A 15,105-nucleotide genomic window follows, 5' to 3' on the forward strand; every position below is an offset into this window, starting at 1 on the left:
GACACCGAACGCATCACCTGCTTCGGGCTTCTGACAAGAGGTCCCGCTGCGCACGCAGCGCTCCGCTAACCTATTTCCCAGCAAAGGCAATTGGAAACTATGGGAAGATAAAAAGATAATGAACAAATAACCTTCACAGGAGCTAGCGCTGCAAAAAGTTGAGGCTTCTCTCGTGTTGACTGCCTGTTATTAACGACCCTGTCACGTCTTCTAATGAACTTTGTGCTTCGTGCAGAAAACGCGGGTTTTGTCCAAGCACATGGCCAAGTGCTCTTTTTCTTTTATTTCCAGTCTTACATAAGAGTTGCGTTTTGAACCCAGGAAACCTCGCTTTTTATCTATTTTCTCACTTCCCCACGTTCTCATAGTACGAGTGAGTTTTGAAACAAAATGCCAGTGTCTTTTCAGGAAAATACTTGATGCATCAAGCAACGGCAAATTGTTAATTATTTCAAGCCCTTTATACCACGACTGACACCACAGCGAAGAATTTAAAACATTTCCTCAGACAAGCAGCTCAGTCACACAGAAGCCGCAGCACAAGAGCATTTCTTGCTGTCTTCAATGCGCGCTTTATTCCGGTTGTTGTCAGCCCGCTCTGGCAAGCCGCGCGTTGTTTGCGCCCGGAGCCGTGGGACGCAGTGCGGCGAGCACACGGTAACTACGGCGCTGGACCAGAGCGTGCTGCTGAGCTGAGCCAACAGCCGTCAGCAAGGGCTGCCCACCGCCGGCAGCCCTGGGACGGGGAGCGGGGACACCCCAGGAGCCCACCACGAGCTGCAACAGCTCCACGCCGAGGGGCAGCGCTGACGGGCACCGCGGCATTCCCAACTCCGGCGAGCCCCATGTCACAGACCACCAATTCCACTGCTTCTAAAGCACCTCAGGGGCACGTAATGTTACCAAAATACAAGATTCTCTGAGTCCAGACAGGACGACATCTTCGTCTTCTTCCAGACAGCTGCTGGGAGCCCCAGGTCCTGCGAGCGGCTGAGAGGCACAGCCCTGCTCGCAGGCAGGCACGGCCCCGTCCCCACAGCACAGCGCAGCCAGGGCCGCATCCTCCTGCTCCCCTAAGGGGCAAACTACTAGAATATATAGGAAAATATACATATATATAAATACACATATATTTATGGAGGTCCAGACTCACTGCAAACACTCTCTGCCTCCAACAAATGTGGACCAACAGCACAGCCACCGAGCTGACCCCAAGCGGGACGGATGCGGGAAGCGCTTTCGAGGCCCCTCTGCCTGCTCAGTTGGGTGTTTGGGAGTGAAAATTAGGACAAAAGAGATGAAGGACTCGTCCAAGCTCAGATGATGAACTGCTTGTTTAACAAGGGAATATTACCAAAGTAAACTTCGGATAATCAAATAAAAAAGGCTTTATTTAGAAAGAGAATATTCCAAGTTATGATCCAGCAGCACAGAAACCCTATTCACACGCCTTTTGTCAAGCACAGCCAGAGGTTAATTCTGTTGACAGGTTTAACCAGTGCTATTATCTGAAACATAAATAAGACCTCTTACAGTCAGATCGGCCTCTTGAGTGTTTTTTCTTTCACAGCGATGTGGAAGCCAGACAACACGTCAGGCTGGCCGCGGCTCGGGAGGGCAGAGCGCGCACGCACATCCTCGCGCCGCTGGCACCAGCGACACACACACACGGGCACAGCCGCACAAACGCACGATACAAACTTCCACCGAGCAGCTCCTCTCCCCAGATGTGCACCGTGATCAACAGCACTGCAGTCAAAAACAATGACTTTTGCTTTGGACGGTTTCTCCATATTTAAGTAAAAATAGAAATGTATGAATTAGAAACAACGGGCGTAGAAACAGCCTGGATGGGGAAACACTACGGATCTCAGCAAGACATGAAATATCGGCACTCGTGAGGGAATGACCTTCAAAACTCATTCACTGTTCCCTGCCTCTCCGTTGACGGTTTTTCTCACATTAGACATTCCCACTATGCATGCTTTAATTTTGCATGGACTATAAATACTTTGCTTATAAGACAGCATGAAAGCAATAGAAAACAAATATTTAACTATGGTAACCTTGATTGTGAGGGTAATACAGCTAATTCTGTATACCTTAGGTCATCCCTACTAAATACAAGGACTCGCTATTTACTATGCTAAACATGAAATCACCCACTGAAATACGTGATCAAGTACTATTTCCTCTTAAAAATAAATAAATAAAGGCATGCAAAATAAAGACACCTTGTTAAATGAAATTAAGGACAGAAAATCCAGATTTTTCTAAACTGCATTGCCTACATTTTCTCTTCCAGACTACATTTTTCCATTTCATTTGTATCAAAAACAACCTCCGAGAGACAAATGAGTTTGCTTGTGCAAAACGAGCGGGCTGCCACCCCAGCTGTTTACGGGGTCACACTTTACAACCTAGGTGGGGGAGGTGAGTGAGGAACGAGCGGCTTCAGCGTTCTTCGGCTGCTCTTTGCACAAAACACCAGATTTACCCATTTCAGACTATGAAAGCAAAGCCGACCGTGCCTCCCATAGCCCGCAGCATTCCTCCCTCACCATCCTTTGCCATTTTAAAGCACGCTTCTGCCCGCAAACTAAAAGATGCTCCCTCCTGCTCGGAGTTGCAGGACAGCGGGGAACTCGGGAGATCCACAGCCCGAACCGGCAGGTGGGGGCTGCCGCTGTTTCCACGTTGAGTCGCCTTTACTCAGAAAACTCTGCCCCGAATTTTCCATTGCCCACGGACTGGAGCGGAGCCAGCCGATGCCAGCAGGGAACAGCCGCGGGTGCTCCGGCGCACGGGGGCTCCGCCGTGCCAGCCGCCCCCGGCGGGCTCCTCGCCGCCCCCGCCGCCACGGCCGGAGCGCAAAGCGAGGGCGCCGCAGCCGGGGCTGCCCCGCTCCAGGTCCCCGCCCGCCGGCCGCCCCCTGCCGCAGCCCGGCCCGGCCCGGGGCTCCGCTCGGGGGGCGGAACGGGGCACGGGGGGGCGGGCAGGCTCGGCACGGCTCGGCAGCCGCCCCCGGGCTTCCCTTCGTACCCGAGTGCTCCCCGCGACACGCGGCCGGCGGCGGGGGGCGAGCAGCGCCTCGCTCCGCGGGGCACGGCCGAGCCCCCCCGAGCCTTCCCCGGTCCCGGAGTGGCCGCGCGGGGCTGCCCCGGCTCGGCGGGGCTCGGGCTCGGCTCCCCCTGTCCCGAGGCACCGGGCTCTACCCCGAGGGGAAGGGGTGGGATGAGATGGGATGGGGATGGGATGGGGATGGGATGCTCCGGCCGCTCCGGGAGCCACGGGAGCTGGGGATGGGGGGAGAGGCTGGGGGGGTCCGCGCGGCTCCGGGGCCGCCGCCGCTCCGCCTTTGTTCGCGGCGGCGGGGCAGGACCGGGCGCCTTTTGTCTGCCGGCTCCGTGCGGCGGCGGGGGCACCGCGCCCCCGGCCCGCCCGGCTCGGGGCTGCCCCGGCCCCGCGCCCCCGCTGCCCCCCGCGCCCGGCCGGGACGCGCCGCGCGGGGCTGCGCTGACCTGGATGGTGCAGGTGTACTCGCTGTCGTCCAGCAGCCGCACGGTGCAGTTGTACTCGCGGTCCAGGTTCCTGCTGCTGCCACTCATCCACCTGCTCAGCATCTTCCCGGGCGCGCAGCGGGCGCGGAGCGGCGGCGCTGCCGGCGGAGCCTCCGCTCACATCCCCGCAGCCGGCGCGGAGCTGTGCGGTGCTGCTCGGTGCTGCGCGGTGCTGCGCGGTGCTGCGGGCGCGTCCCCCCCGCCCGGTTCGGTTCGGCTCGGCTCGGCCCGGCCGGCCCTGCCTCCGCTGCGGGCGGAGCGGAGCGGTGCGGAGCGGAGCGCGGTGCCCGTGCCCGGGCCGCGGCGCTCGGCACACGGCGGGCGGGGTGGAGGCCGGCCCGGGGGGGCGCCGGCTGCGGGGGCCAATCTCGGCGCCGCGGCTGTGACGGGCTCCGCCGCAAACCAATGCGGCAGGGGCGGCGCGGATCCGCCGCCTCCCCCGGGCAGCCCCGCGCGGGTGGGGGCTCCGCGGGGGGCTCCGCGGGGGCGCAACGGCACGGGCTGGGGGGGGGGGGCGCCCCGGGGGCACCGGGACGGAGGCAGCGCCTGGCCCCGTAGCGGGGGCAGCGGGGCGCCCGGCGGGGGTGGGCAGCCCCCGCTCACCGCCCGCCTCCCCCCCACCCAAAAAAAAGCCCCCCACTCCCGCCGGCCCCGCCGCTTGTGCACAGCGGCCCCCGTCCCGCTCCCCGCAGCCCGGGGCACCTCGCCCTGGGCCGGCCGGGGGGGAGCGAGGTGGGGGGCGGCCTCCCCCGTCCTGGGGGGGAGAGGAGGCTGCGTCCCTGGGGACGGGGGGTGAACAAGCACGGTGCTGCAGGCCTGCAGGGCACTGCCGGGCCGCCTGCGCTCTGCTCTGCTGCCGGGGAGAGGTTTGGGCGAGGAGGGGGCATTGCACGGGGGGGCAGCTGCCGGCCCTCTGAGCACAGCGCTTTGCAGACCCACCTGAGACAGTCCCCGGGGCGCACGGTCCTCTCCCGGTGTTCATTCCCTCTGGAAGGAAACTTTTGTATTTGTGGCTGTTGGGCAAAATGGACTCTAAAAGTGATCGGTGCTCACTCAGGTGCGGTTGGTGCTGCTCTGGAGAAGTGAAATTTGTGGTGGCAGCAAGTGGGGATGGAGCCCCCCAGCAGCACTGCAGATCTCCCCCTGTCCGGCCCTCGCTGGCCCCGGCTGGGCATCACGCTCACACCACGGCCACCCCTGCACGGAGCATGGCTCCCACCAGAGGGTTCAGCAGCGCTCCCACCACCACCCGGCTCTGCACGAGCTGACAAATGCCCACCTCGAACAGGCCACGACATGGGGCTGCGCTAAGCTGCTGGTCCGGCCCACGGCAGCACAGATCCCATCCAGCTGCGCCTTCCTGACTCAGCTCAGCTGTGCCCAGAGCTTCTTCCCCTCCAGCTGCGTTCCCAGGCTGCAGTGCAGCTCCTGTCCCTTCTTCATGTGCCCCAGCCTTAAGCTCCAACCATGCAGCTGTCCTACCTCGTCCCACAATAATTCCACTCCACTTTGCTCATTCCCTGCCTTCCCAGCCAGAGCGATGGCTCACAAAGCCATGTTGCTGGCCTCCCTGCAGGAGCGGTGCCACTGACCCAGCACCGCTGCGGCGCGTAGGGCAGGGTCCTGCGCTCTGGGGCCATGCAGGCTGGGAGCTGTCCCCACTCAGGTGGCAGGGAAAGTCTTTCCAGGCCAGCCTTGCTGCTCCCAGCCCATCCGACTGCACCGGCTCTGCCCGCCAGGCTGGACACAGCCCTGCGTGCCCTAGGAGGGACCACGGAGGGGACGAGGCTGGGTTACCTTAGTATCCTAAAGACAATTACTCCAAATGTCCAACTAATGTGAATGGCAGAGTGGGAACGAGACATTGCAGGTGGTTGTACTGCAGCAGTGAGACACAGACTGGGCAGCATCGTGGAGAGGAATTTATTCTGCTGGAAGAACTCAAGGCAAACCCAGAGGCTTGGCCTCCATGGGCTGCCTGTCGGGACCCCGAGCTTTGCAGCCCCCCGGGAAGGTGAGCTGTGCCCGGCGCGTTGTTGGGAGGCGTGATGCAGAGCCCAGAACAACAACGGCGCTTTTCAGAGAGAATGGGACTTGCTCCTGAACCATCTGGGCACTTTTACAAAGATGCTTGTATTCACTGAAGTAGCTGCTACTTTGTCATGTATCCCACTCTGCATAAATTGTTCATCTGCCTTAGAGCTCCCCCTCTGAACCAGCTGAACTGTTAATGAAGAATGGGATCCTCAGCATTAGCAGGTGCTGCTTTCATAAAGCACAGAAGCCTCTGAGCCAGCTGAGCGGCTTAATGAAGAGCAGCATTCATGCCACAGCAGCCACGGCTTTGTCAGGGAGCCTCTCACCCATGCCACAGCTCGGCTATTAACTTTGTTCCTCAACCAAATGAACAGTTTTGCTGAGATTCCAGTTTTCGACAGAGAAACTGTATTTTTTTAGAGCTCGTCGCTGAGGCGAGCAGGAGCCTGTTGGCCGCGTTCGTCCCCCTCTGCTGCCTCGGACTCGTCTCTGAACAGGGAGCAGCGCTGGCGACAGACAGCAGGGAGGGGAGCCTTGCTCTTCTCTCTCAACCTACCTAAAAGGTTTCCGCAGAGCATATCAGAGACTGGGAGATGCCTTTATAACAGTGTTCTCTGTTCCCCAGCTTTGATCGACAAGAATGCAGTTCGGATGAGTAATGTCATTTTTTCCCCTTTTTAATAATTAACACAGTAAATCCTACCAACTCCCCATACTTGGATTCCCCGTGACTTGCACTTTTGAGCTCAAAAATCCAAAAGGCAGACTTCCAAATGGACATTTAAAGCAAAATCTGAGATGCGTTTGTTTTCTGGTCAGTCAGATTTCACTGAGAGCTCAGCCTTAAAACCCAGGGGAGGAGGCAGCGTGGCTGCCTTCGCTGCTCGCAGGGCAGGAGCAGAACTCCCCACAGGGGCAGAAGTGCTCAGCTGTCCGACTACTGAATGTTACCGAGGCCAAAGACCCCAAAACTGCCTTAAATTCAAAGCCATGCCTTACTCTTTGCCTGTCTCAGGTATTTCAGTAGAAAATGTCACACATCGTATTTATCACCCGTAATAAACAACCAGCTTGGCACAGCCTCCACCGACAACTGCTCGTCTTAAGGTACGTCAGGGTTTGGCAGTAAGAGCTGCTGCTTGGGCTTTGGATGACCGAAATACAGACCTCTGCTTTCGCTGGCATTTCTTGTTTAACTGCAACCTGTTCTGTTTAGATACTTCCTGCATTTTCTTCATCCGGAGCTGAGAAATGAGGCTGTCAGCTTTGCTTTGCTTTTCAGCAGGCACCCCCACCTGAAATTACAGAAAAGCAATGGTCCTTATTATCTTAGCTCCAACATGAACCCAGTGCCATCCAGATGAGATGTCAAAATGTGGCCCAGCTCACAGGGTTTGCTCATCATTTAAATAGCCAGCAGTACCGTCATCACTGTCATTATACTTCCAAATCAGCTGAATTCACAGTCCCTGGCCTGTTCTCCCAGGCTATCTGCAGCGTGAAGCAGGCATCGGCTCACACTTGCTCTCAGTGTCTGTACACTGAGAAGGGATAGAAACCAAAGACCAAAATCTCTGCTATCCCTTAATTACTTCTTGTTGATGAACAGTTTTGGAAGGTAAGACTTAACCTCTTCCAGAAAGAGGCTCCCTCCCCTGCATCTGTTGCAACCAGCCCACTCTCACGTCTGAGTCCCCTTACATTGACCTGATCTGAATCTGGAATAAATACTGGAATATTCCTTGTACTATTTTACAGTATTTTTCTAGAATAACGAGCAGTCACAAACACTGCAGTAACCAGCAAGGGGCCCATCACTGGCTCCAGGCCAGTACCTTAGGACTGCACAGTGCCTACAGCCGGGACACTTTGCCAGGGGTGCAGCCGGGGAGCGTTGTGCCACCGGTTGGTCTTGGCAGAGCACGGGAGCCCCTCAGCACGAGTCTGCACGTCTCCATCCTCAGCTGAACACCAACAGCCATAGGAAACATTGGGGCCGGCAACCACCCTGCCTCCTCCAGCAGGTTTGGGCCAGCAAGCTGTACTCATTCAGGCACATCTGATGTCCCCCAGACCGCACGCAGCCCCTGAGGATGGGCTCAGCCCTGCACCGGGGCTGGGGGACGGCGGCTGGCAAAGGGTGCTCTCTGTTCCCAACCTCCTCAAAATGCGTCTTTGTGCAAAGATACAGCGTCTGCCTGAGCTGCAGCTGGGAAAATGCTCTAACAGCGACTTACAGGCAAGGTGAATTAAGCTTGGAATGAATTATATTTGATACACGGGGCAGCATTGGCAGTCTGGTCCTTCTCCCAAGTGCTGGCCGGGGAATACATCGTCCCCAGGTAGGTGACCGATTGCACTGAATCGCTGCCTGTCGTGTGCTGGCGTGACCCCACTAGCAGACATGGGGTCCCTTTGTTAGGTCTGTATGTCCTGAGACCATTTCTAGCAGCAGCATCTGATGGGGAAGGGCTGCTGCGCTCGGCGGGGCTCCGTGTGCCACGAGGGACCTGCATCTCCCACCACGCTCCTGCAGGGTGAGTTTCCTGCTGAGCCAGGGAGAAAAGACTGAGGGCAAGGGAAGGTGAGGAGAAGAGCAGGCTGAAGTGAGAGAAAGGGAAGAACAGGGGATGAGGGAGGAGAGCAGGGCAGTGAGGACAGATGTCAGCTGCAAGAGGGCCAGAAGTGAAAACGGGGCCGGAACCGTCCCAGCAACCGCCCCGCGAGGACCCAGGGGGGAATGGGCTGTAGCATCGAGCTTCCCAAATTGCAGGCATGTAAAATTTTAGCCATAATTTGCAATTATAACCAGAGGATAGCATTTCAGCCTGTTAGGAGGAGGTGGGAACCTGCAGGGCGATGCAGATTAATTACTGCTGACATACGGGGACAGGCTCATTAGGCTGAGGTCTCCTTCAGTCCTAGCACAAAGTTTTTGGCTTGAGGCGGGTATTTCAAGGAGTAATTACGGAGCTGTGCTGTCAGGCAGGTCACAGCAGTCAGCCCCAGAGACCCCTCCATGCCTCCTGGTGCTGCAGGGATGCTGGAGCAGCTCGCGGCGTGGGGAAGGGCAGGGCGGGCACAGGGCAGGTCCTCCCCGTGGTCACCCGTTGCAATGACGGTGAAGAAAGAGGGGATGGGGGGTCCTGTGCTCAGGGACCCCATCACGGGTGCAGTGCAGGGAACGGCGTGCTCCAGCCTCGGTTGTGAGCAGTGTGATTTGGTACCAAACAGCCTCTGCTCGGCAGGAACCAGCAACGAGCCTCCATAAACACCCTGGGTTACAGCAGTGCAATTTCCGTGCTAGCAGCGTTTACAAGCCTCAGCCTGGTGCCACCCCGTATAACACCCTGCTTCTTGGGCACGATCTGTCACCCGGAGCAGGAGCATCTCTCCGGAGGGCGTTAGGTACCGCACTGCCCAGCGATCAGCAGAAGCAGGCAGCATTTCATCCCGGGGGGATGCCTGCCCGGGATGCTGGGCTCTTGCAGGAGATGTGGTTTGTGCCACTGGTCACTGCAGCACCTTGCTCCGTCTGCCTCCCACCGTGTCTGCAGGCCAGTGCCTCGCGGTGCGGCGTCACCGAGCTCTCCTGCCCGTCCTGGGGGCCCCGCCATCCTCGGGCAGTGTGTGGGCTGCCAGACATCTCCCCACCTTCACTCCTGATCGCATCCAGCAGGGCTCGAGGCTTCTTGAAAAACAGTTCCCTCCTTTCTTGTGGCAGAGCCTGCAAGGTTCCCTGTGGGCTCCAAGCCACCAGCCTTTTTTTGGTCCTAGGGATCATCATCAGGCTCTCTGTGCATGGATTTCTTCACTTCACTTGCGAAGGAGAGAGACAGCACAGAAGTGTGACTGCTTAAGCCAGCAATTCACAGCAAACAATTGCTTTGACTTTTTTTTTCTGCTTGCAGAGCTAATGATGTCTGTCACAAAAAGCTTTGCTCCATGTGCTCGCAGCAGACTCCAGATTGGAGGCACTGTTCTTGTGACTGGCTGGATGGGGCATGCAGGATTTTATCCTCTTTCTGAGTCACTGCTTTGGCAGACATTTACATCACCAGTCCTTAAAAGTGCAAATACAACTCTCGGTCTCCTTGGGTACTTATGGAGGTAACACCAAAAAATGCTCTTGTTGGTTTTTTGTCTAGCAAGGTACACTCTGTTTTATATCTAGAGAATACAACTGGGGAATAGTTCCGAATCCAGCCCAGCAATCCATTTAAAACATTCCTATAATTCTGTTTACTGGCTGCTTCTGTCAGCGTTGTTGCCAGCAGGTAGGAGGCCTCTCTCTCCCTGGGAGCACGGCACGTGCAGGCAGGACTCAGCTCGGCGCTGGGCACGCTGCAGAGGCGAGGGAGATCGAGCTGAAGGGCAGGGGACGATGAAGCCCAGGCCCTCCCTTGGAAGCACGCAGCACACGTTCAACTTTCTCTTGCATTTTTCTCCTTGCAGAGTAGCGGCTCTAAGACCAGAGCTCTGCAGAAGAGCCGTGCACAGCTGTGCAGAAGCGGGGTTATGAAATGGGGGTCTCAGAAATGCACTAAAGGTGTGCGTGTCCGTGGGTGCTGGCACTGGGCATGGTGAGAAGCTGCATCCCCACCAACATGCCCAGTGAAAGTTTCCTGTGCCCCACCACCATGCCATGCACCCTGGCCAGTGCTTGCGATTGCTCTTATGATTCTCATATTTAGTGGTATTTTTTCTGAAAGTCCTGCTTCTTGCTCTCCATGACTAAGAAGTAATCACAGGCTCTGTCAACATATATATATATATATATGTATTTCTCTCTCTTGATTGAGAAAGAATGCTTGAAAATGTGAGGCATACACAGCAGAGTGCGCTCAGCAGGGGGTCAGAAATAAGACAGCAGGGAAATGCAGCCCTGGGGATTTTTGCTCTCCGTCCCATGATTCACACCCCTGGGTCCTGATTTTCAGGCATGAGGTCTTGGATTTGCTAATGCTACCACCAACATGAGTGCAAGAATTTAAGCATAAGTAAATACATCAGGAAGGGATTTTCAGGGAAGCTCAAGGGACTCAGAGACAGAATCCAGCAGGATCTGGGCACCACAACTCTATTAAGCTCTGCCAAAGCCCCATCCTTTGGGTGCCCGCAGGGACCCTGATCTGTGCGAGGCTCCTGTCCCACTGTCCCCCCAGGACCACGCTCCACCAGGTTTTAGCAGGCTCAGAGAGCTGCTGCACAGTGCGGTCAAGCCCGTGCTTTTCTACAGGAAAAAACATGACACATCCCGCAGCATTAATTCAAGGTTGCTCCTCAGCCCCGTGAGCTGGGTACGAGCCTGCAGAAGCCCTCCCAAAATCTCTCTTGAGGTCAGCAGGGAGGAAAAGCTGCCCAAAGGCAGAGCAAGTCTGTTCAGCTGCAGCCTGACCCTATTAACAGCAACTAGCCAAATGCTGCTCCATCCACTCGCGGTAACTTCATGGGGTTTGACAAGCGCTGGATTTAATTTAGATTCAATCTCAACGACTCGAGGCATGGCTGCACTGGGCTCTGCCTGGTTCCTGCAGCGGTGGGGCTGGGGGTGCTGCGGCAGCTCCCACATCCCACATCCCGCATCCCACATCCCGCATCCCGCATCCCACATCCCACATCCTGCACCCCACATTCCGCACCCTGCATCCTGCACCCCCCACGTGTCGGCAGGCACTCTACACAGGTCCAACGCACTTCAACCCAACATTTACTGTGTAAGGAGCATGAAGGAAGCGAGTCAGAGGCCTTGCTAAAATGACCAGCGCTAGGGCATGGTGTAAGGAAAACGCATTTGTATGATGAGAGTGTTTCAGGCAATGGGCATCGCTTTTTTTTTTTTTTTAGCTTGCTTTTATTTTTCGCTTAAATATGTTTAAAATTATTTCCTTCAAAGCACTTCTAGTAGAACCCTTTTGTTTGAAGTAAATGGATTCCTGGGGTGCTTCTGCATCTAAAAATTCAACAGCCTGGGTTGAATATTTACTGCTCATCATCATCATTTAATATACAGATTTTTTGTCCATTTCAGCTGCAAGAGTACTGCAAAGATAATTTGTGTGTTTACAACCATGTCATTAGGTTGTCAATAGGGAGTGGATAATCCCTCGCATTTCCGAGGCCCGTGCATTTACTGCATATTTCGGGTGGAAACAGATAAGGAGGGTTGTGAAGGCTATTTAGGGGCCCACCTTGAGAGGCAGCAAATGCACTATTTCAGGCACTGCTGCCCCTAGGAATTATCTTCAAACATTCCGGCATTTTGGTGGCACGACCACATTTGACCACCTCAGGCTGCACAGCGAGCAGAGAGAATAAAGTCGGGCTGGGCAAGGCAGCTGCTGAAGCTGAGGCCAGGGGTGGCACCACCGGCCAGCTCTTCCTCTATTTTGGTTTTCTTTGTCTTCTCCTCTTGCAAATGCACCATCCACAGAGCTGGCGCTGTTCGAGCCTAACAAGGTGAATCCAGTGTGTTATTCCCCAACCTTGAGTCTGCCAGAGCCGCTTAATGCTGTTTCTATTGATAAGGCTCTGGAAAATCAATGCAGTGATGATGCACACTTGTTATTCGGTAAATAGCCTTTTCTCCAGAAAACAGACCCTTTTTAGAGGTTAATGAATTACAAGGAAAAAGATGCATTTCAGGGGATTTTAGCCACCGGAGGGGCTGGGGGAGGGTGAGAGCTGCGCAGCTCTCCGAGCCACAGCAGGACCATTCTCTGGTGCTGCAGTGGTGGTGCTGGGTAGCAAAATAAACTTTCCGTTCCACTTTAGGAAACCCTTGGGGTTTTGCTTCTGCTTTTGTGGATTATTTTTTTTTCTTTGTGTAAAGTTATCCTTTTATTTAGAGTCAATATGAAATCCCCTTGTCCCTCCAGATTTCTGACTGCTGTCTGGGATTCAGAGATTGTGCTTAGCCGCAGAAAAGAAATTAAAGAGTAGATATTGTGCATAGGAAAAATAAGTCATTCCCGTAAGAAAAAATACCCAAGTGGAAGAATATTTAGGAAAGCATTTGGCATCTATATTAACCAGTTTCCAAACCATTTAATGCTCATGGCTCCACAAGCTGGGGGCAGCTGGAGCATGGCCCCAGCCTGGCTGCTCCTGCAGGCTGCAGGGACACCGGCTTCGAGGGACCGTGGCTGTGCTCATCCAGATGAGCACATCCCTCCTTTAATTTCCTATACACCTCGAGCCCCTTCACTGCTGATGTTGCACCTGCCCCTCCCCAAGCCTCTCCTGTCTCTTCCAGCTTTACAATACACCACGCTCTGCTCTCCCCATCACACACCACGCTCAGCTCTCCCCACCGACACACCACGCTCAGCTCTCCCCATCACACACCACGCTCAGCTCTCCCCATCACACACCACGCTCAGCTCTCCCCATCACACACCACACTCTGCTCTCCCCATCGTCTGCCCCCTCGCTGCCCTGTCCCAGCCCAGCCAGCCGGGGCCACATCCTGGCTCCAGCCTTCGCCTTGCACCACGGGCCGGCAGCTCAGGGAACAACAGTAGCAGCATGGGGACACCTGAAGTACACCCCAAAGGCTGCAGCTCTTTTTTGGCCTTTATTAGGAGGAACAAAGAAGAAAGGATCAGCGAGCAGGCTGTGCGTGGTTGCCTATGGATCAGCAATCACGGCCTGATTGCATTTAGTGTGAGCAGAAGAGGGTGGTCCAGCCCAGGACGTGTGTATGGATGGACAGGCAGGTGTGCCCAGTGTCCAGACACAGCCAACGTCTCCCTGCAATCAGAATGTCATTCTGCACCAAGCCAAACCTCTACAAAAACGAAAGTGCATTACATTTACACAGTTGTATGTAGTATGGTATTAAATACACCTATTAAATAAGTTTATTAAAGTCATTAACTGCAGGAATATTTTTATATATACTCGACGCTTCTAATCAATTGAATTACGAACAAAGAGATTGAGAAGAAAACACAGATAGGAAAATATGACTGAAAGCTAACGCTGCTCTGTGAGGAGCTCAGCAGGCAGTCAATAACTGCCACTCTGCAATCAATAGTGAAGTATTTTTGAGTTAAAATGTCTTCTTGTTCTGAGCCTGTAGTCAGAAATGAAAAACCAGTACCTGGAAAATGAGAAATGGGGGAGCAGGCGTTAGCCGGTCAATTAAAAGTCATCCAAGGTATGAGGGGCGGAGGGCAGCGACCAGCCCAGGAGAACAAAGAACAAATCCGCGGCCATGGAAGATGTTAAACAGCAGCAATCGGGAACACCTGAATCTGGAAAGGAGTCTGTTGACCCAATGCTGTTGATTTTGAATACACCTTTGAATACTGTGAAAAATCCAGCAGATAGGAAAGTGCTGATGCCTTCCTGACATTCAAGCAGACTGGCAGATTTCTACAGAGGAAAACTAACAGAAAAAACGAGACATAATCAAGGGATACAAATGTAATTATTGCCAGTTTTACAGACAACAGATTCTGTCACATAAACGCGATCGCGTCCCTCGGTAAGACTTCAACGACGTGAACAGTGCGGACGTGTGGTGGTGCGGGACGTGCCACGCGCTTGCTCTGGCACGAGGGGTGCCGGCACCGTGCGGCCTCTCTGCCGGGCACACAGGGGGGCTCCGCGGGACCAGGAGCTGTGTTTTCTGATCTGCAAAGTGTTGGCAAACGCGAGATCACTGCTGATAAAACACGCGGATGATGAACAGCCCGGCAGGACAGTCACTCTCAGGGAGGAGCAGCTGAGGCACGTGGAGCTCCGAATGCTCGGGCCCGGCACAGCGGGGCTGCTCCGAGCACGGGGCGCACCGGGCACGCGGCCCCTCGGGCACACAAAGAGCAGGAGGGGGCTCTGCCCATGGAAAATTCAATTACCCGGGGTTTAGGCCGATGCTGGAAATCTGCATTCCGTTTTGGCATTTGAATTCTGAACAGAAACGTGCAGCCAGCGTGGGTGAGAATGAGAGAAATCGCTGAAAAGCTGGCGAAAATACCCAAAGAGCTCCATCTGCTTAGCTCATGAAGGATACTGACAGCTGGCTTTATTAAGGTGTATAGATATGGTTATGGTAAGGAAAACACCTGGGGGCTAGAGGTTCTGTCCTCTAACACAGAAAGACATGGAAAAAAGACAGGGAATGTGCCAGTGGCCAGGAGCCAAACCACAACAGTGCAGGAGCCGAGGCCCGCGGTGTGCCCGGCCGTGCTGTTCCCTTGGGATGTGCGGCCCCAGCAGAGCCTCGCTGCCTCTCACTGCCCCCAGCCCCATTTCCACCAGACCGTCTTGCTGGGACACCAGCTTCCCCACGCAGGGCAACAGCAGCTCAGGACGGGGCTCCCCTGCTTGTCCCCAGCCCTGCCCTGAGGCTGCTTTGGGCCCTTGCAGAGATTTGCAAACACTCTTCTTCAAAAAGCAGGAAGGGAACACGAAAGAATGAGGAGTTAAAAATGAGGTGAAGGCCTTGAAAGCAGGTAGCACTTAACCTCCCTGCTTTGAAACTCCGGCTTCCCAGAGCGCA

At 55.2% G+C, this 15,105-nt stretch overlaps 1 protein-coding gene across 1 annotated transcript in view; it reads right to left on the bottom strand.

Moving 5' to 3' along the window:
- FRMD5 (FERM domain containing 5) overlaps positions 1-3,874 on the bottom strand; it is an 85,218-nt gene extending 81,344 nt beyond the window's left edge. Inside the window, exon 1 of the mRNA XM_083850344.1 lies at positions 3,522-3,874. Coding sequence (XP_083706470.1) covers positions 3,522-3,623 — 102 coding nt within the window. The 5' untranslated portion in view covers positions 3,624-3,874. The remainder of the gene's footprint in view (positions 1-3,521) is intronic.
- Positions 3,875-15,105: the final 11,231 nt, after the last annotated feature.

The sequence above is a fragment of the Anser anser genome, assembly GCF_964211835.1.
Source record: "Anser anser genome assembly, chromosome: 10".
Classification (NCBI taxonomy): Eukaryota; Metazoa; Chordata; class Aves; order Anseriformes; family Anatidae; genus Anser; species Anser anser.